This window comes from Myotis nattereri (genome assembly GCF_964212035.1).
Source record: "Myotis nattereri genome assembly, chromosome: 6".
In the NCBI taxonomy this organism is placed as follows: domain Eukaryota; kingdom Metazoa; phylum Chordata; class Mammalia; order Chiroptera; family Vespertilionidae; genus Myotis; species Myotis nattereri.
The window spans coordinates 63,229,885-63,251,593 of NC_138081.1; the positions used below are offsets into that span (position 1 = coordinate 63,229,885).

General features: G+C 37.3%; 2 protein-coding genes across 13 annotated transcripts in view; one reads left to right on the forward strand and one right to left on the reverse strand.

The window, feature by feature from the left end:
- WASF1 (WASP family member 1) overlaps positions 1-19,232 on the reverse strand; it is a 34,824-nt gene extending 15,592 nt beyond the window's left edge. For 2 of the 12 annotated variants that reach the window (XM_081094022.1, XM_081094029.1), the window contains exons 1-2: positions 17,848-18,116; positions 16,384-16,429 (exon numbers count right to left, since the gene is read on the reverse strand). The gene's annotated coding sequence lies outside the window, so the exon portion shown is untranslated. Of the gene's footprint in view, positions 1-16,383; positions 16,430-17,170; positions 17,336-17,847; positions 18,160-18,822 lie in introns of those variants that run through there. The other 10 variants (XM_081094030.1, XM_081094024.1, XM_081094025.1 and 7 more) reach the window with 9 other exon arrangements.
- Positions 19,233-19,633: 401 nt separating this feature from the next.
- Positions 19,634-21,709, forward strand: part of CDC40 (cell division cycle 40) — a 53,944-nt gene continuing 51,868 nt past the window's right edge. Inside the window, exon 1 of the mRNA XM_081094032.1 lies at positions 19,634-19,994. Within this exon, the coding sequence (XP_080950158.1) occupies positions 19,806-19,994 (189 nt within the window). The 5' untranslated portion in view covers positions 19,634-19,805. The remainder of the gene's footprint in view (positions 19,995-21,709) is intronic.

Below are 21,709 nucleotides of genomic sequence, written 5' to 3' on the forward strand. Positions count from 1 at the left end.
AAAGATGTCCCAGAGGAAATGATGCCAGAAAACAATTTCACATTAAATGGGACTCGGAGATATTTCACCACATTGAAAGTGCAAAGAACAAAATGTTGAAAGCTGGTCTACATTTAGTAGAAAGGAGTAAGACAATTTGCCAAGGCGCAGAAAAGATGCTCACTCTGCTAGCTGTTCTGTTATAAAAGGCAAAGAAAGCACCGTTCAAAGTACTCTTGATAAATTTTTTACAAATAAAGCACTTTAATTCCGTTTCTAATGTTTTATATTACATTAGACTAAATTAAAGTTTTACTAAATTAAAGTTTTTTATTATTTCTCTATACATTTATAACCAACATAGCAGAGTTTAATGTTTTGACAACTTTTTTAAAAGACCATGGAACAACAGTAATTTTCCCCATTGACTACTAAACTAATTTTTGCATGGTTTTAGTTTGTATGGTCATTTTTTTTTGGGGGGGTCCCACTCTATCATGCAAAGAGAGGACTGCCTATATTTACCTCTGGTAAACAATGGTTACTGAAGGAAGTAATTTATTACTTACTGAGCTTTAATGGCTACCAAGTGAAAAGTTTTAGATAAATCTAATTGTACTGAAGTGTTACTTATCAACATTCTTTAAAAACAAACTTTCGTATGAAATTTGTCTCCTCTGACCTGTTTGTTCATTATTCTCTCTACATTAAAAAAATTTTTAAATTCTACAATATAAAACACAAAACAGTATACAAAATTGTACATTTTAATGATTTCAGCAAACACTCATGCAACCCCACAGAAGAAATGAGACATAGCCAGGACCCCAGAACCCTCCCACTCTGGCCCCTTCTCAATCACACTTCTTTCCCAAACAACCATTATTCTGACTTTTATAAGCATTTTCTTGTTCTTTATACTTAAGCAGATAACTCTAAATATTATAGTTTTGTTTGCTTTTTGAAGCTTATGTAAGTGGAATCAAATAAGTATTATTATTTTGTCTTGCCCTTTTCATTCAACATTGTATTCATACCATTCATTCATGTTGCTTTGTATACAGGATGTTCACTTTTAGTGTTGTGTAATAAATAGTCCACGATATGATGACACCACTTACTCCTTCTAATGTTGATGTGAGCTGTTTCCAATTTGAGCCCATTATGATGTCACTGTTCCAAAAGTGACTGTATCACTGTACACTCCTTCCAGCTGAGTACGAGGCTGCTGCCGCTCCACATCCTCACAGCACTTGATACTGTCCATTTTTAAATTCTACCTATTCTTGTATGTAGTGAGAACTTACTGTAGTTTTAATTTTCCCAATTACAAATGAATTTAAGAGCCTTTTCATGTTTATTGATCTTACTAGATTTTTCTCTGAGAAATGCCTGTTCAATTCTCTAGCCCACTTTCTATTTATCATTTGTTGTTAGGGCTAATTTATGGAAACAGTAGATATGAGCCATTCGAAGGTGTTATCTTTGATGCGACTATCTTTTCTTTATATATATCAGAGAGGGAGAGGGAGAAATAGAAACATCAATTATGAAAGAGAATCATTAATTAGCTGCCTCCTGCAGGTCCCACACTGGAGATAGCGCCTGCAACCTGGGCATGTGCCCTTGACCGGAATTGAACCCAGGACCCTTTAGTTTGCAGGCTGACGCTCTATCCACTGAGCTAAACCGGCTAGGGCGCAACTTACCTTCTCTTGTGTCACTTGCTATTTCACTCTCTTAATGTCTTTTAATGAACAGGTTTTTACACTCAATATGGTGGAATTTATCAATCCTTTTTCAAAATATGAAAGCACAGGTTTTAAAATCATTTTCTACAAGATCACATATATGATATTCCATATCTCTTAGCTTTGTTTTGCCTTGTACTTTCAACCTATAATTGATGTGGAATTAATTTTTGTAAATGGTGTGAGGCAGCAGTCAACTTTCTTATATATTACTTCAGCATCACTTATTGAAAAGGGTATTCTTTCTCTATGGCTCTACTGTGGCACTTTTGTCATAAATGAAGTTTTTATCTATTTTTACATCCATTTTGAAGCCCTATAGTATTCCATTGGTCTGTCTACCTTGAGCTAATGACACGCTATCTTTTAAATTTTTAAAAAATTGATTTTGAGAGAAAAGAAGGGAAAGGGAGAAACAAAGGGACTGAGCCCACAACTAGGGCATGTGCCCTGACCAGAAATCAAACCAGCAACCTTTCAGTATGGGATGATGCCCAATCAACTGAGCCATACCAGCCAGGGCTAATGACACACTATCTTAAAGAAGCTTCAGAATAAGTTTTGATATCCAATGGGGCAAGCTCTCTTATCTTGTTCTTAAAAAATGCGTTTATTCTTGGCCCTTTATATTTCCATGTGAATTTTATTTTTTTATTATTTAATTTTAGAGTCAGATTATCAAATTATACACACACACACACACCATTGGGAATTTTATTGGAATTGTACTAAATCTATAGATCATATTAGGGAGTACTGATAGCTATACAACACTATCTTCCTATCTATGAATATATTGTTATCTCCCCAATTATTTCAGGTATTTAAAAATGTCTCTTAATGTTTTATAGTTTTAAGAATAGAAGTCTTATACATCCTTTATTAGATCTGCTGGTATATATGTGAATTTTTTTAAAATACTGGAAATGGTATATTTTGTGTTTTAATTTCTCTTTATCATATATATATATATATATATATATATATACACACATACACACACACACACACACACACACACACACATATAAATTGATTTTTGAACAGACCTTATATCCAGATACTTTTCTAATCTCTACTAACCTATCTGTAATTATTTTGGATTTTTAAAATGTATATAATCTATCATATTTGAATAATGATTATTTCCTCCTTTCTGATCTGTTTCATTTCTTCTTCATTACTAGCTGGAACCTTTCACAATGTGAAATAGAGGTAATGATAACAAGCATTCTTGTCTTTTTCCTAAACCAAAGGAAAGCCTTCAACATTTCACAAAATGTCTGCTATCGGGTTTTGTGTTGCTTTGTTGTGTAGACATCTTTTAACAGATTAAGGACATCCCTATATATTTCTAGTTTGCTCAGATTTTGTTTTATCATGAATGCTGATTTTATCAAATGTTTTCCTATATCTATTATGAGGATCATGTAACTTTCTTTTATTATTAATGTGATAAACTACATTGGTGGTGTTGTTTTTTTTTATGTTAAAGAACTTTGCATTCCTTGGAATAAACCCAGCTTGGTTGAGATGGATGTGATAGGCAGAATAATGGCCCTCCAAAGCTATCCACTTTCCAGTCCCCAGAATCTGTGATTATATTACAGGGCAAAGGGAAATTAAGGTAGCAGATATAGATAATTAAGTTTAATCAGCTGACCTCAAAATAGGGAGATTATATCTTTTTTATATACAACTGGATTTGGTTTTGGTTTGTTACTATGTTAGAAATTTTGCATTTATATTCATGAGAGAAATTGCTCCACTATTTTCCTTTCGTGTAATATCTTGAGAAGTTATTTAGTTTGCTTTATAGTAAGGTTATGCTGGCCTAATAAAACAAGTTGGAATATGTTCCCTTTCACTATTCTTTGGAGTAATTTGTATAAGAAATGCATTATTTTTTTCTTAAATGTATGGTATAGTTCACTTATGAAACAATTTAGCCTCAAGTTTTCTTTGTGGAAAGGTTTAATATTATGAATTTTCTTTGTCATAGACTTTTTGAGATTCTCTATTTTTTAAATTAATTTTTGCTAAGCTGAATTTCTAGGAATTTACCTACTTCATCTGAAGTTTTACATTTATTGACATCAAATTCTTATAATTTTCCTAGGATTATAAAGTTACAAAGTATTTTTTCATTTATTACATTGATTTCATTTATTATACTGATTAATTATGCATCCTCTATATTCCTTTATCATAAAGGGGTCACCACTTTTATTAGTCTTTTTAGAGAACCAATTTTTGGCTTTACTGAATTTCATTATTGTACATTGCTTGCTACTTCATTACTAATGGTTTATTATTTCTTTCCTTCTGCTTTCAGTGGGTTTAATATGCTGCTCTCTTTATAACTTTACTGATATAGATGCTTATTGACAGTCAGCTTCACTCAACAACAAAAAAAAACCTTCAATGACTCCTTGCACCGAGGCTATACCAAGTTCTCCAGAATTTAGCCCCTCCGTATGTCTCCTGGCGCATTTCTCACAACACTCCTTCTGCCTCACTCAAATCACTCTGAACACACCTTGCTGTTGTACAGTCATGCCTTTTCTCATGGTGTTCTTCTAGCATGCCTTTCCCTTTCTTATCCTCACAGAGAATACTTAATTGTTCAAGACTAGACTCAAGTATTACCTCTTTTCTGAAGCATTACTGAATCTCCTAGGCAGATGTAACCATCTATTCTTTGTAGAAGACCTTTGACCTATATATGCATCTGCCTAAATGCTAACAATTACACTCTTTTGTACTGTATGTTTATGTTCAAGCGAGAGCTCCTAGAGGGCAAAAATCTTGCTTTACCCAGCTTGTGTTTCCAAGATCTAAACAACAGAACATGTTCAATAGTTGATTGATAAGGGAAAAAAGAACAAGACAATAAGCTGTAAGGAGGCAAAAAGAAATTTTCTTTGGGTTACTGAGTACAGAGGACACACATACACACATACCTTTCTAAAGCAACTATTTAATTATGAAGAAAATCCCAGGACCAGACTTTCACTGATAAGTTCTATTAACTTCCAAAGAAGAATACCAATTCTTCTCAAACTCTTTACTAAACATTTAAATAAGAAAACCAATCTTTCTCAAACTCTTCTTTTAAAAAAATGGAAGCCCTAACCGGTTTGGCTCGGTTTGGCTCAGTGGATAGAGATTGTCAGCCTGCAGACTCAAGGGTCCCAGGCTCAATTCCAGTCAAGGGCATGTACCTTGGTTGCGGGCACATCCCCAGTGGGGGGTGTTTAGGAGGCAGCTGATCAATGTTTCTCTCTCATTGATGTTTCTAACTCTCTATCCCCCTCCCTTCCTCTCTGTAAAAAAATCAATAAAATATATTTTTTAAAAATAGAAGAGGGAACATTCCCAAACTCATTTTATGAAGCCAGCAAACCCTGACACCAAAGCCAGATAAGGACAATACAAGAAAACTACAGGCCTGATGAACATAGATGCAAAAATTCTCATCAAAATACTATCAAACAAAATTCTACAGCACACTAAAAGGATAATACACCATGATCAAGTGAGATGACACAATCAAGACAAACCACATTTTATTCTAAAGTTGCGTCTTGTCTATCACATTTTTTAAGTTTCTAAAACATGTAGCCATTACATAATAAATAATTACAATAAAAGATTAAGTTTGTAATTCTTGATTTAATCCTTTCTGGAAAGTAAACGATAAGTAGATAAAACCTCTTCCATGCTACAGAAACAGTATTCCTTACATTCTGTAATGTAAGAATTCTGTAAATTTAAGACTTCCAAGTTTGGTCTAAATAACAGGATCAATAAAATACACAGCTACACTAATTCATCTATTGTATAAGTTTAATAAATAGGAATTTTAAAATATTAAGTTAGATTTGTAGATATACATTAAGCCACAATATTTATTAATCACAATTTTTGAGCCAAGGACTTATGAAGAATCTTACAAAATCACCTATTTTCTATTCTTTTTGATTCTTAATTACATCCTCACCTCTCTACTGTTGCCTCTCATTGCAGGTGAAAGAAAATACAAATATAGAAAAGGTGCTAGGTATATTACTATTTTAATTCTATTACCTGACTTAGAACACAGAAATGCTATGCTAAATCAAATCAGTGAGGAAAATAAATCTACATCTCACAATCATTCCTTTGCAAACATTTGTCATTATTTTTGTCTTTTTATTTTTAGAAAAATATGTATAAACTTTATTAAGGTATAACTGAAGCACAATATACTGCATGTGATAGGCAGAATTCAAAGATGGCCCCCAGATCTCAGCCCCTAGTGCTACTAAAATTATATGACGTGTTAGGAAAGATTTTGAAGACATAATATGGCTGATCTCAATTATATGCACGCGTTCAATCACACGAACCCTTTAAAAGCAGAGTGGTTTCTACAGAGAAAACAGACGAAGTCAGAGATTCAACTCATGATTCTCTATGTCATTGCTGGCTTGAAGATGGAGGGGCCATAAGGAAAGGACCTAAGAGTGGCCTCTAGGAACTTAAAAGCAACCCTTGGCTGACAGCTAGGAATAAAAGAGTAACTTCAATTCTAAAAATGCAAAGAACTGGATTCTGTAAACTTGAATGAGCTTGGGAGCTGATTTTCCCCCAAAGCCTCCAGAAAGGAATGCAGCCCAGCAGATCCATTGATTTCAGCCTTGTGCAACCCTAAACAGAAAACCAGCTATGCCCACCCAGATTCCTGGCCTACAAAACTGAGGTAATTCATAGTTGTTTTAATCTGCTATTATTTGTGGTAATTCATTGAGCAGCAACAGAACTTAACAGACTGCACATTAAAGTTTGATCAGTTTTAAAACAATTTTAACACAATTTAACACTGTAAAACCACCACAGTGACCCCTAGTTTTCTGTGCCCCTTTGGAATCCCTCCCTCGGCCCATGTCTACAAGCAACCACTGACTTGACTTCTGGACTTCAGAACTACAGATTAAGGAATTTGGCCCTGTATAACCCAAAAGAGAATAAGGCCAGTGATTTAAGAAAAGCACAGGTCATTGTAGAAATATAATGAATAGAAAGACCACAACCAACTAAATAATAGGAAACACTTCATGAAATAGGTAATATTTGATGAGAGCCTTCAAAGATGCAAAGGATGGTGACAGGTGAACACTGGTACAAAAGGTAATTTCCAGAAATACAAAACTTTTCACAGACATAAAACAGCAACAACAAAGTCAGAGACAGGACACTATATTACATATATGGGAAAGAGAAATGCAGTTTGACTGAACTATATAGAGTAAAAGTAGAAAAGTAGTGAAAATAAAGAATGGAAAAACAAGTTGAAAACAGATACAATAGGCTACATTGCTTGTCAGGATGAAGAATTTGTCCTTAATCTTGAAAGTGAGCAGCAGGTGAAAATAGTTTTAAATAGAAAAATGATGTGATATGATTGATGATTAGAAAAAAGATTAACTTGATGGGAGGATTCATTCAAACTGGGAAAGGCAAAAGAGTAGCAGACCATCAACTAATCTAAAAAAGTAATAAGTGTTTTAATTAGGTTGGCCAGAGAAGTAGAATGATGTAAAGATAGAATCCATAAGAGATATTCATAAAATAATTTTTTCAAGTAGGTACCAACTATAGTGCTTACTGTGTTGTTAGGTACCTAAACGCTGTCTATCTCACAAAAAAACTATGAAGAGTTTAACTCCATTTTATAAACAAGAGTAAGATAGAAAATGTAAGCAATCCTACACTACACAAATAGCATGGCTGGGCTTTGAATCCAGGTGGATATGACTCCAATGTCCAAATGAGTATGAGCCCAAAGTGGCAAATGTTAAGTCCTTAAACTGAAAGCTAGATAAATTAATTTGTGAATTAATATTAGAATAAATAGCTATATACTCTAAAGCAAACACTAAAATTTCACAAGCAGTTACAGCTATTAAGCCAACGAAGGAGACAAAATGGAATCGTAAAAAAAAACCTACTAGGCTGTTTCCAAATCTTAGCTATGGTGAATTGTGCTGCTATGAACATGGGGGTGCATATATCCTTTCTGATTAGTATTTCTGGTTTCTTGGGCTATATTCCTAGCAGTGGGATCACTGGGTCAAATGGGAGATCTATTTTCAATTTTTTGAGGAAATTCTATACTGTTCTCCACAGTGGCCGCACCAGTCTGCATTCCCACCAGCCAGTGCACAAGGGCTCATTTTTCTCCGCATCCTCAACAGCACTTGTTGTTTGTTGATTTGTTGATGATAGCCATTCTGACAGGTGTGAGATGGTACCTCATTGTCATTTTGATTTGCATCTCTTGGGTGATTAGTGACTTTGAGCTTGTTTTCATATGTCTCTTGGCCTTTTATATGTCCTTTCCTAAGGGGTCTATTTAGGTCATTTAAGTGCCCATCAGCAGATGAGTGGATTAAAAACCTGTGGTACATCTACACAATGGAATACCATGCTACTGTAAAAGAGTAGGAACTCTTACCATTTGCAACAGCATGGATAGAACTGGAGAGCATTATGCTAAGCGAAATAAGCCAGTGGGAAAAAGATAAATATCACATGATCTCACTCATATGTGGAATATAATGAACAACATAAACCAATGAACTAAAATAAATCCAGAGACATAGAAGCATGGAACAGACCATCCAACCTCAGGGGAAAGTGGGGGAAGCGGGGGAGAGATCAACCAAAGGACTTGTATGTATGCATATAAGCATAACCCATGGACACAGTCGATGAGGGGGGGGGGGAGCGTGAAGGGGGGACGGGACAAATGGGGAATGATCAATGGGGAAAAAAGGATTCATGTGTAATACTTTAAACAATAAAGAATTTTAAAAAGACCAAACAAACAAACAAACCCCTACTAAATCTAAAAGACAAAAAAGGAAATAAAAGGAACTGATGAACATTAAGGTAAAAAAGAAAACAAGTAGGAAAATGGTAGGTTTAAACTCTACCATATCAATAATCTCATTAATTATAAAGGATCTGAACATGCCAATTAAAAGGAAGACTGTGAAAATGGGAAAAATAATGAGACTCATCCACATGTTGCCTATAAAAAATCTGCTTTAGACATAAATTAGTTAAAAGTAAAAGGATGGGAAAAAATATATCATGCTAAGGGAAAAAGATTGAGTGACTATATTAACTAGACAAAGTAGATTTTAAAGAAAGAATATAAGCAGAGATAAATAGGATCATCATCATAATAATAAATGAGTCAATCCATCAAAAAGATGTAATAATCTAAAATGTTTACGCACTTTATAAAGAGCTTCAAAATAAAGTAAAAATAAAACTGCAAGAAAAAACCCCCAGGAAAGTCCACAGGTATAGGCAGGAATTTCACCATCTCTAGTACTGCAATAATTGAACCAAGTAGGCAGAAAATCAATAAGCACATAGAGGTCTTGAAGAACACTATAAACCAACTTGACCTCACTGAATTTTATAGACCATCCCATCCCCAAACATCAGCATACACATATGTTTTCAAGTTTACCAAGAAAGTCCTTATTCTGTGCCATAAAGCAAGTCAGAATAAATTTAAAAGTATGTTTTCTATCCACAATATAATTAGAAATAACAGAAAGATATCTGGACAATTCTTACATATCTAAGAACTAGAAAACATATTTTGTAAATAGCCCCAAGTCAAGGAATAAATTTTTAAAAATTAGAAGTTATTTTGCACTGAGTAAACTAGAAAAAAAATCAAAATTTGAGGAAAGCAGCTAAAGCAGCACATAGAGGGAAATATATAACACTAAAATGTCTATATTAGAAAAGAAAGATCTCAAATGAATGGCCTCAACTACTTTCACTTCAACAGAAAAAAATAGAGCAAATTTAACTCAAAATAAGCAAGAGAGGAAATAGTAAAGATGAGAGCAGAAATCAATGGAATAGAAAACAGAAAAATAATGGAGGGGGAAAAAAAAATCAATGAAACCAAAAGCTGGTTCTTTGAGAACAACAATGAAACTGCTAAATCACTAACCAGGCTAATGGGGAGGGGAGGGAGGAGGAAGGGATACAAATTGGCAATATCTGGAATGAGAGGAGTGATATCACTATAGATTCTAGAGATATTAAAAGAATAGTTAGGGAATATTATAAACAACTTACGCCAATAAATTAAACATGAATGAAATGGATAAATACCTTTAAAGACACAACTACTAAAACTTACTCAAGAAATACATAGCCTTTTGAAAAAGAAAAACAATATTGGAGAATTTATACTACCTGACCTCAGTATTTATTAAAAAGCTACATAATTCAAGATAGTGTAGTATTGATGTGAAGACAGACAAATAGTCAATGGAAGAGAAGTGTCCAAAAATTGACATAAGTGTAAAGGCAATTTAATACAGAAATAATTTTTTATATTGCTACAATAATTGGATATCTATATTAAAAAATAAAACTCTGATCCTTACCTCACACCATATACAAATGGGTCACATACCTAAATGTAGAATGTAAAACCATAAAACTTCTACAAAAAAACCAAAAACAAAAAACCAGAAAATCTTTGTGACCTTTGGTTAGGCAAAAATTTCTTAGGCAACACCAAAAGCACAATTCATAAAAGAAAAAAAATGTTAAATTGGAATTCAACAAAATTAAGAACTACTGTTTTTTGGAAGATTGTTAAGGGAATGAAATGACAATCCACAGGTTGAGAGAAAGTATTTGCAAATCACACATATAATACAGCACATATATCTAGAATAAAGAACCCTTAAAATTCAATTAGAAAATAAATAACCCAATATATAATAGCTAAAGATTTGAACTGATACTTCACAAAAGAAAATATACAAACGGCAAAAGAAAAGACTAGTGACATCATTTATTAGTTAGTCTTTAGGGAAATGCATATTAAAGCCACAATGAGATACCACTATAAACCTATAATAGCTAAAATTAGAATAGCAAGGAGGTAAAACAATTGAACTCACACCTTGCTTGTAGAAATATAAAATGACATGACTGTGGGAAACTGTTTATTGCCTTCACTATCTGATAAGCATAGACAGAGCACTTCCCGAAACCCCCCCGAAGGCTGGGTGCCTTTGAAGCCCTAGCAAAGCCCGGAACTAGGCGCCACCTCTGTTTGTCCAGACAGTGGTAGTTGAAACTACTCCCCCATTTATTATTATGTAAATCCTTGCTGATGGGCTAGTCTGCCTGTTAATGGGGGGTCGCTTGCCTAAGGGCGACTCCAGGTCAATAAAAGATTGGAGCAGCCTGAGCATGGGTGGAAGTCCCTCTCCTTGAGTTGGACTTGCCCGCCTGGACCTCCGATATTGCAAAATTATCTCGTGTCTTTTCTCTCATTTGTTGTGCGGCTCTTCTTTCAGGTACCGAACCCTACTCCACGCGGGTTGTGGAAGGAAACACACTCGACACATGACCACTATGAAAAACACTTCAGTACTTTCTTACAAAGTTAAACATATGTCTACTGTATGACCCAACTATTCCACTTGTAGGTATTTACTCAGGAAAAATGAAAGCATATATCCAAACATTGACTTGTACATGAATGCTCATAGCAGCTGTATTTGAAATAGCCAAAACCTAAAAACCACCCAAATGTTCATCAACAGATGAATGAATAACAAATTGTTATCCACTGGAACAGTATTCATTACATTGGAATAGTATTCACCAATAAAATTAACTAATGATATATGGATCAACATGGTTACATTAAAAATCACCATGCTGAGTGAAAGCAGCCAAACAAATAAGAGTACATACTACATGATTCCATTTATAAAGTTCTAGAAAATGCAAACTAACCTATAGTGACAGAAAGTAGATTAGTGGTTGCCTACAATGGACATTGGGATTGGTGGAAGGAGAAAGAGGTAGGATACAGGGAATATAAGGGAAGAGTATGAAAGCGGGGGAGGTTGCTCATTATCTTGATTGTCATGATGGTTTCAGAATGAACCCACAAGTCAAAACTTACCTAACAATTTACTGTTTGGCAATTATAGTTCAATAAAAGTTCTCAAAAATCCATCTAATCAAATAGCATTCACTTTTTATTCCATTACTCTTATCATGCTAAAAATGCTTACTTTCTACCAGCTATTACCAAAAATACATGATTTAAATTTATGATAGTAATATTAGACATCAACTTCAATGTGCAAGAGGGTATGGTTTGGTTTTTCAAAAATGTTTCTAGGAATATGTATGCAAAAAATCTTGAAGACCAATAAATTAAAACAGTGCAAGTTTGGAGAAATGGGTAGATCAATGAGATTTGCTCTTTTGTCAACATATTTACAACCCTATTTTTGACTTGAAAATAAATGCAGTTATCACAATGGAAAACTGTATGTGACTTTATCAATTCCTATCCCTATCACTAAAAACAATTTACAACTATAAAATAGTAGATGAGTTGGGTTACTAGGCATTTGTAAATTGCCTATGTCAAAGTTAAAAGTTTCTCCAGAGTTCCAAACCAGTTCCCAAACGCTATTTAATTATCCTTTCTTCTGCATCACTGTCCGTCTCCCCCTCCGCCCATCAGATCACTACTATCAACATAGACTTATGCTATAATATCCATCTTAAAAACACAAAACAACATGAACAACAAAAACAAGCCTGTCTTCATCCCACTCTATCTACCCAAACCTCCAACAGACATCCTGATTTCTCTGCTCTTCTTTATGGCAGAAGTCCTTGAATGAGTTCTCTGATTTCTCTCACAGGATTCTCACTTAAATCTGTTCCATTCAGGCTTTCATTCTCAGCACTATACCAAACCATCTTACCAAGGTCAGTTATCTGCTATACCAGCAGTTAATTGTCAGGCCTCTTCTCTCAATCTCTTTACGGCATCTGACACAGTTAGTTGTTCACTCCTTGAAATCACTTCCTTAATTTGGCTTTTAGAAGACCTCAAACTCATGGCTTTCTTTCTACCTCCTCCTTATCTTCTGAACCTGTAACCCTTAGAGTATTCTAAGACTTAGTGCTTGAACCTTTTTTATTACTTTTATCCATATTCACTTCATTAATGGTTTCATGTTAATGTTCTTAAAGTGATATTATACATCTATATCTAACTTAAGGGTTCACTGTCATCCTCAAATACAGTCAATTATAGATATCTCTGCCATTATTTAGGGAAGAAGATGCAGATAAAAAAACAGATTCAAATAGAAACAAAAAACTTAAAAAGAAAAATAAGTGAAAAATTTCAATAGACTATCACCATCTTTCTTTAAGTTCAATATTCCTGATAACTTAAAAGCTAAAAATTACAAATTTAAATAGATAAATACCAAAACAAATACTTTTTATTCTACTAATTTATTACATACATTAGAAATATTAAGATACTAAAATAATTTCATTAAAATGTAAATCAGGGCCTTAACTATGGTTCTGGTCCCGAGAGTGTAACAGTAATATCTTATATTAATGTAGACTTAATTCAAAAGTCTTTTTATAGCAATTATCTCACTTTACCCTAAAAAAAGACTCCATAAGGATATTACAGAAAATACTATTTTAACCAGCAGTTTCATGACCTCTCACATAGCAGGCTTTCAATAAGCAAATATAATGAATTTAAAATTAGTTGGAGAACTCCTAAATCCATCCCTACTACATTTTAAAATTCATGTTCAACTGATGACAGGTCATTAATGTCATCTTTTTGTACTTAGTGTAACATTACAAAAAAGAAATTTACAGTTTCTTTTTAATGCTAATGAATGAAACTAAGTCTTTTATAAACACATATAAGAGACGTGCTGTATTTCATTTAATTCCATGACTAGACAGACAATGAAAATGATGATTTTTATTATATTAACCCTGACGGGGTACACAGCTGTTGCCTGCCTCTATCATAATAAAAAAGACTTATTTTTGCAAGTAAGAAGGAGAATACATTTATAGTTAAGCACTCACTAGTAATGCATGACCCCTTTTCTCTCACCAATATTCCTACCCCAAATGATGTGGCCTACACTGCCTGCCAACCCGAGGGTTAGAATTAGAAGCATGTAGAGTAGAGCAAGGCTTTCTAAAGTGGTCATAATTGATTTGTTGGTCATATAATTAAAAAATAATAATTTGTATAAAAATAATATTGAACATATTGTGTACAACAGTAATTCTGTAGAAAAATCAATTCAGAATCAAATCGATCTGTCTTGAAGGCTCCCACGGTCAGTGCTTCCAGTCCTGAAGATTGAGGAGCAACCCCTTCCCTTCTACTGCTAAGCACATCAAGTATCTGTGCACTCTTCAAAAGTCCTACCTCCCAGAACTCCGTCTCTAAAATGTCCCCTTCACACCTCATATTCTATCCTACCAATCCAATTTCTCATTATAAAATGTATTTGTCCTTATTAAGTTCCTGTTATCCTTTTATTCTCCTCTATTTCCAAAACCATCAACATACTTTTCTACCTTTGCCTCCCTTCCTACCTCATTAGCATTTCACATTTCTCTCCAAAGGAGAACTGCCCTAGACCTCAAACCCTAGTCCCAACAGAACAGTCAAATCAGAATGCAACACCAATATCATATCTGATCACACATTTGGCATTCTCTCCTGGCTCTCCTTAATTCACACTCTGCAATTATTAAGTCAGAAGTCAACAGTTTTGTTATATCCCAGTTCTTTTCTACACTCTATTCTAGGCATAAATCCATCTCTTTCCAGAATCTTGAACTGTCATCTCTAAATTACTTATACAAACAACCTAACATCCCTGTAAATATTTAGTCCTGTGCTATGAGTGTGCCAGAGAGCAATACAATAATGTTTCATTAACCCAAATTCAACATATCCAAAATCAAATTCATCATCTAAGACTCTCCATTCTCCCCAAAAAGAAAATTTACCCATTCTTTGGTCTTCTCCATTCCTAGTAACAGCAACAAATCAATTTTGACCACCATAACAAAAACTCTCCTTTAAAAACCTAAAAAGTCTAACTTTCAAGCATAGGCATTTGAAAAAAAGATTAAGACTACAATCTTTTCAGAGGTAGATCCAGAAAGAAAATATTCCCTAACAGGAAGCATATAAGCATTAATACTAGAAAGGAAAAAATGAACCCTGGGGTGGGGGCGGGGGGGAAGGTTATAATGAGCTTCTAAGTGCCTTTGAATTTTATTTGTAATTGAAAGGACCCACATAGGTCATCTACTTCACCGTCCTCATTTTACAATTGAGAAAAATGAAAGACCTTTCTTGAGAACTAAAATGACTGGTCCAACATTACACAGAAGTTCCTAACTCCTCCCAATCTCTCCCATTCTCTGATCACTGCTTCAGATGTGAGGCTGTACCACTTTCCGAAGAAGACCCTCTTCCCCATGCCCAGTGGGTATCAGAGATCACGTGCCTAATAATGTTGTCATGTCTAACACAAGAGAAATGTATTCCTAGCATTCTGAGGTAGATTCTAGTTGACTTTTCTACAGAAGTACTGTTGTACACAATATGTTCAATATTATCTTTGTACAAATTATTATAGTTTTTTAATTCTCTAGTATTATTAGTTAGCCTAATTCTCTAATTAAGGTATATTATGGATTTTGGTGGGCTGTTTATTCATGTAACCACTAAGTTTCCTATTTATGAGAAAGTAAGTTCCAAGTTATAAACCATTTTATAAGTTTTAAGGTATAATCAATCCCATTTTAAGTTAGGAAGTACCAATACACAATGATACAAAATTATAAACTGAATGTGATAAGCTAAAAACACATTTCAGAAAAAGTGCCATTTTATACAAAGCTCCACCTCAGGGACCATTTATTTTTAAAGTTAGGTATTTTGAACATTTACCACAGGATATAATCTACATACACCTTTTTATTAATATTTCACTGGAAAACCGAAGTTAAAAAAAATGAAACACTTCTATACTCATTTAGGAAAAACAACACTTTTCGTGTATATTTTCATGTAGAGAGCTATAATAGGTAGGAAGGAAAATATTATCATTTCATACATAAAGATTTGACAATGTATACATTCTACAATATCTAGAGCTAGTTCCAAATATGTATGGGTAAATGAATTATATCTGAACAGATAAGTGGAAATTCAAAAAACATCCAAATACATTTTTCTTTCCTCTTGAGATAAAGTTTATGTTTCATGAATTAAAATTTGTTTGATAAATCTAATTTTAAAATTTCTACTCAGTACATTAAATCAATGGATATTCTTCACTCATTCATTTAATCTGTTCAACAACAAAAAACAATGAGCCCCTACAACCTGCTACACACTGTATTAACAACTTTAGATTTATGATAAAAAACATCAAATCAGTTCCTGTCCTCAAGAAGCTTAAAAAAAACCTTGAGTTAACTGTATGTACCCAAGTGATAATGACATCTGAATTTCAGTTGGTCATTTTTAAAAAACACTAAAAAAAATAACCAAATTAATTTTCCAAAAAAAATAACCCAATACAATAGTAATTTTGCAGACACTGAATAGTCTCATCTATATAAAGTAGCCTCACAAAGGAGCCGAGAGCACTATTTTTGCAGAGCTCTAATAATATATTTTAATAGTGGTTTTTGCTATGAAAATAAATCAAAAGCTACTATGTACCGTGATAATGAAAATCAAGCATTTGGAAATGGCACCTTCGACTATTCTGAAAATAAAGCAAAATGAATAAAGTATTATACGATAGTCATACATTGTCAGGGACCATTTTAAGTTAGGAACTTAATGCTCAGTTCTAAATATATAATTATTTACAAACCTGAATAATAAAGTAGCTCCATAGCATAGCTTACAAATGATCACAACTATGCATTTTGGATTTTGTCAGCTACAAGTTTTTAATGAAAAAGGCCTTAATGTTTTCTGGAGATTTTATTTTTCACAAACTCAAATCAATATTCTGCTTGCTTATTACCCAGTACTATAACTTTTTTCATCCATACTAACCATACCTATATTTAGATATTACAGATATTAACTATAATACCTATTAAATTATTAAAAACTCTTGATATATGAGAAACATTCTTCAATTTAGAGCCATACCCTTCCAAAGCAAAATGCAATGTAAATCAACCATTCTAAAAAGTCAAGAAAAATCCTACTAACATTTTTTCATGAAATTTTACACTGAAATATTTTTCATCATTCATCAGTTAAAACATTTTTTAAATCTTTAAAGGCATTACGAAAACATCTTTACTGAATTTATGCATTCTACTTAGTAGTGGAATAAATGGGTATTTTGTCACCATTTACATATAAGGAAATCAAGGCACAAAGGTGTCCATTTTGTAAGCTGCAAGGTCACTTCCTAAGCAAGCAAGTGATCCTACCCCATCAAATTATATGTGCGCCACTTTCAAGTGCCACAAAACAATTACGGTACCTTAAAGCAGCTGCCTCTGCAATGCCTATGTGCATTCCATTTTATCTAGAGGGTTATGGCAACAAGCTCACACAAGAAAAGCTGGAAAGGAAGGATTACGAAAACAAAAAGAAAACACTTATTTTTGGTAGGGAACCATTTATTTTAATATAATGAGATGTAAACAGTGTTTAATATAGTATCAAATAACTAAGTTGTTTCTTCCATTTTCAAAAAAAACTCACCTTTCAGTTAGATCATGCAAAATTAGAGCCTACCCATCCTTGTAGACGTTAAGTTAGAAAAACGAGGAAAAAATCCTGTAGCAAGTAATTCAATACATGATAATGCAAAGAGAGAAATGAACAAAAAATAAAATTTAGATAAATTAGGAAAAGGTTGCTACCATAATTACAACTCCATCTTAAATATTAAATGCTTCCTTTCGTTCAGCTGCAGACTATGATAAGCATCATTTATTCTGTTATTAGAAAATAAAGAATTCCAAAACTTTTCTTATTGAATGCTTGAGAAATTTTATACCATGTACTTTATTCAAAGGTTCGACATAAATATACTTTTCCTAACTTAGAAACTTAGGGCATGAGAAAAGCTGTTCCTGAGAGTTATAAGACTGAAACTGCATGTGCGAAGATGATATAGTTCTATCAACCACCAGAAAAGTGAAAGTTACCTACCATCCAAATTAAATTCAAGAACATCAGACGGGTTGAATAACCAATAAAATCAATTACATCGATTACCGGACAGAAATAAGACTTGGTTAATACGTGAATCTAGCACCAAAGGAAAAAATGAAAATATAACCCAAGGATAGGACTCGCCCGAGTCGTATGAAAGTACCCCGTCTAGCTGGGGATCAGTTAATCAATCGGCTACAGGACAGGTTGAGAACGTTCAGGTCAGATGTGCTCCCTGTTCATCGTTATTCCAGCTCATCATCAGCAAGTGCAAGAGAAGGCGCCTGAGGACCGAAGCTAGGGGGCACGCTGTAGCAAGGGGAGAAGAAAAACGGGAAAGGTGCAATGGATGCTGCATAGTTGAATAATTATCTGGGTGGCACAATGGGCGAGAACTGCCGACATCGGAGCCGAGGGAGCGGCTCCCCAACTCGCCACGAGGCACCCCCCACCCCCAGGCATCGGAGGCAACAGCCCCGCTCCGCCTGCTCCCCGGCGGAGAAAGGGATCCCCGCACTGGCTTCACCGTTAGATCTTCAGACCCAGACCCGCGGCGCAAGCACGCAAACGCGGAGCTTCCTTTACGGAGACCCCCGGCCCCGGCGCTGCAGCCACCCCCGCAGCCAGGAGGCCGGGTGGCTGCCCGGGGGTGCAGGGCAGGGGCGCTCAGACGGTGGCACCTCAGGTGAGACCCGCAGTCTCCCCGCCTCGGGCCGGTCCCTGCAACCGAGACCCAGACGCGCCGGCCGGCCGGCCGCCGTCTCCCGCGGCACCCAGCCCTGCTGGCGGGTGGGCGTCGGGAGATCAGGAGCCGCGATGGGGGTGGGGGACGTTGCGGGGGAGGCGCGCCCATCCCCGTAACCTTTGCTGGGCTGGAGCTCCACGCACCGCTCTCCGTCCTGGCCGGTGGGGAAGAGTTCCTCCCCGGCACCCTCTCCCCCAAAAAACAATTCCTGGGAGGCTCGCGCTCACCGAGATCTTGGGGGCTCTTGCCTTAGCCCTTCTGCATGCTTCGGCGGCGGCCGCCGGTCCTCCTCTGCTCCCCGGACTCCCCCTAGAGCCTCCAGGGGAGTCAGGCTCCCGGGGGGAACCCGCTCGGGCAGTGGCCGACGCACCGGGCCACGGGGAACGCCGCCAGAGGCGCCCACCGGTCGTCGGATCCACAGTGTGCTCGACGCGCGAGCGAACAACACCGAGCGCCGCTGCCGCCGCCCCCCACCCGCCCCCTCCCCGCGCGCCCCGCTCCACAACCGGGCGCGGGGACCAGCGCCTGAAGCAGGGGGGACCGCTGGACTCTCGCCACCTAACCTCCCACCCTTCCCACCAGGAGCTATTCCGCGCCAGTCAGCGTCTTCCAACTTCAGATTCTCGCTTTCCTCTTCAGCCCCGGGGACCGAGGTGCACCCGTGGAGGGAAACTCAGCCTCCGCCCCCTCGCCCATAAGCGGGGATGAGTATCAATCTTCCCCCCTTTCCTGAGGTTTCATGGTATTGCCCAATCCTCAATTTGGGGGAGGGGACGGAGAGAACACAGCCCGGCCAGGGAATGAGGGAAGATGATAGCCAATTGAATGAACCATCCAGTCGGGGGCGGGGTCAAAGAGATGCCTGCCGGCCCCGCCCCCCTCGAGCTAAACTACATTTCCCATTGTGCCTCTGGTTTCCTGTCGCGCTGCACGCCGGGAGTGCAGGACTCCGACCGCAAAGTATATCGGAATTCGTAGTCTTAAGTCAAAAAGGTCCTGAAAGTTATAAGCTAATATAGTTCTATTTCTAGATACATGTTCCAAATTATCAGTTATGTGGTATTTATTCTAATACTAATTAATTTATTTAAAGTGTCATAAATTATTGCTTAGCAAAGGAACTAAACAATGTGCGCATTGGTAATCTTTCAGGACCTGGGAGCCGCCGCTTCTTCCGCCGGGGCCTGGTCTCCGCAGCTCTACCGCCGTCATGTCGGCTGCGATTGCAGCTCTGGCTGCTTCCTATGGTTCGGGTTCAGGGTCCGAATCGGACTCGGACAGTGAGGGCGGTCGGTGTCCGCTGCCAGCGGCGGACTCCCTCATGCACTTGACCAAGTCGCCTTCCGCCAAGCCCTCTCTGGCGGTGGCGGTGGACGCGGCTCCGGAGGTGGCAGTTAAGGTAAGCGCTTTTGCCCCGGACGCGGTGCGGGAATGGGCTTCTACCCCAGAACCTGGCGGTGGCTTGTTGGGCCCCGTGTTACCTCCTGCTCCGTGCCGAGAGACGAGTTGCTGACGCTTGGAGTTCTTCTCCTCCCCACCTGCATCCTCCTCGGGAGAAGCCAGGAAGTGGGAGTTCAGGACAGCGCTCCGCTGCTCCCCGCCTTCGCCTCCCGCGGAGAGAGGGAGTGAAAGTTGAATGTATGGATTAGGATGTGGCCTGGCGGGAGCAGGTGTCATCTCAAAAGATAAGAAAGGCTGTAACTCAGGACTTCTCAAACTAGAGCGGACGCCTTCACTGGTTGTGAGCAGTGGCCTGGCTTTGTTTTGTGTTTGAAGTTTGAACTGGATTCCCAGCTCCACCCCCTTGTCTGGACTTGGCCGAGTTTCCTACCTGTGCAATAGAGATCATCTTAAAAGCACATACTGTGTGAGTGGATTATTGTGGAGGTGAAGTGAAACGGCGTCAATGGAGCGTATAGCCTGGTATCTAATATAGTGCGATAAGTGTTGTTAGCTCTTTTGATTGTATAGGTCCATACAGTGAGAAAAGAACCTGGATTTCAGAAGGGATGCATGACCCCAGTTGAGAGAAGTGATAGAGGGAGAAATTGGGTTATATAGTTGATTTAACAAATATGGAACACATGTTATTTATCAGGAACTGTTCTAAAGGCTGATGACACAGAGGCCAACAAGCCAGGCATCTTTGCCATCACGGGTCACACATTCAATGGAAGAGGCAGCCAAAAAATGTGAGCAGATAGAGTGGCAGATTGGACTGCGTACTGTGAAGGGAGGAAATAGAGTATTATGATAGAGAATAATGCAGGAGTAGGACTTCAATAGATAGGTCAGGGAAGTCCTCTCTGAAGCCAGCCACGCTCAAGCGAAGGCTAGAGATCCCAGGCAAAGGAGACAGCAAGCCTTGAGATGGCACAGAGTTTAATGTGTTCGAATAGCGGAGGGGAAGTCAGTGTGTCTGGAGCCCAGGGAGAGCATCTGCCAATTGGTAGCCTAGGCCCCAAAGCAGGTGGTGATCAGAAGCTCGGGGGAGGCAGTGTGCAAAAATTCCTTGGTATTTATGATGTTCTCAGGGTCATTGTGTTATCACCTACGTCATTTACAAATTCCCCAAACTTATACATCAACTCCTGAGCCCTCATTCCTTTCACAGCTCAGGTTTTGGGATCTCTCTCCTGCTTCTTCATTGCATTTTCTCCTCAACCCAGAGCAGCCTGGTTGTAGCTTCTTGGGCAAACTCTTGGAGTTATAAGATATCATAAAGCATTTAAAGCACTCTGCCAGGCACACTATTCTTATTATGTCCAATTGTAAACTCCTTGCTAGCTCCAGAGCTATTAAGCCTCTTTCTTAGGATGGCTCTCAGGCACCTTCAGTCCCATTTTGAATAATGATTCCAACCCATTAGTCCAAGCCAAGAAGAGGGGTCTTCCTTTGCTCTTCTTCCTCAGCCCTTGAAGCTAGTCATTCGGCTTATTCTAACATTTCTGCCAGGCCCTACACTAGGCCATAAAATAAGTCTCAATAAATTTTAAATCATGCTATCATGTTCTGTGACCACAGTGCATCTAAGCTGAATCAGCCACAAAGGATAACTATAAATCCCATCTTTGAAATATGAAATTGTACTTGTTAGTAACTTATGAGCCAAAA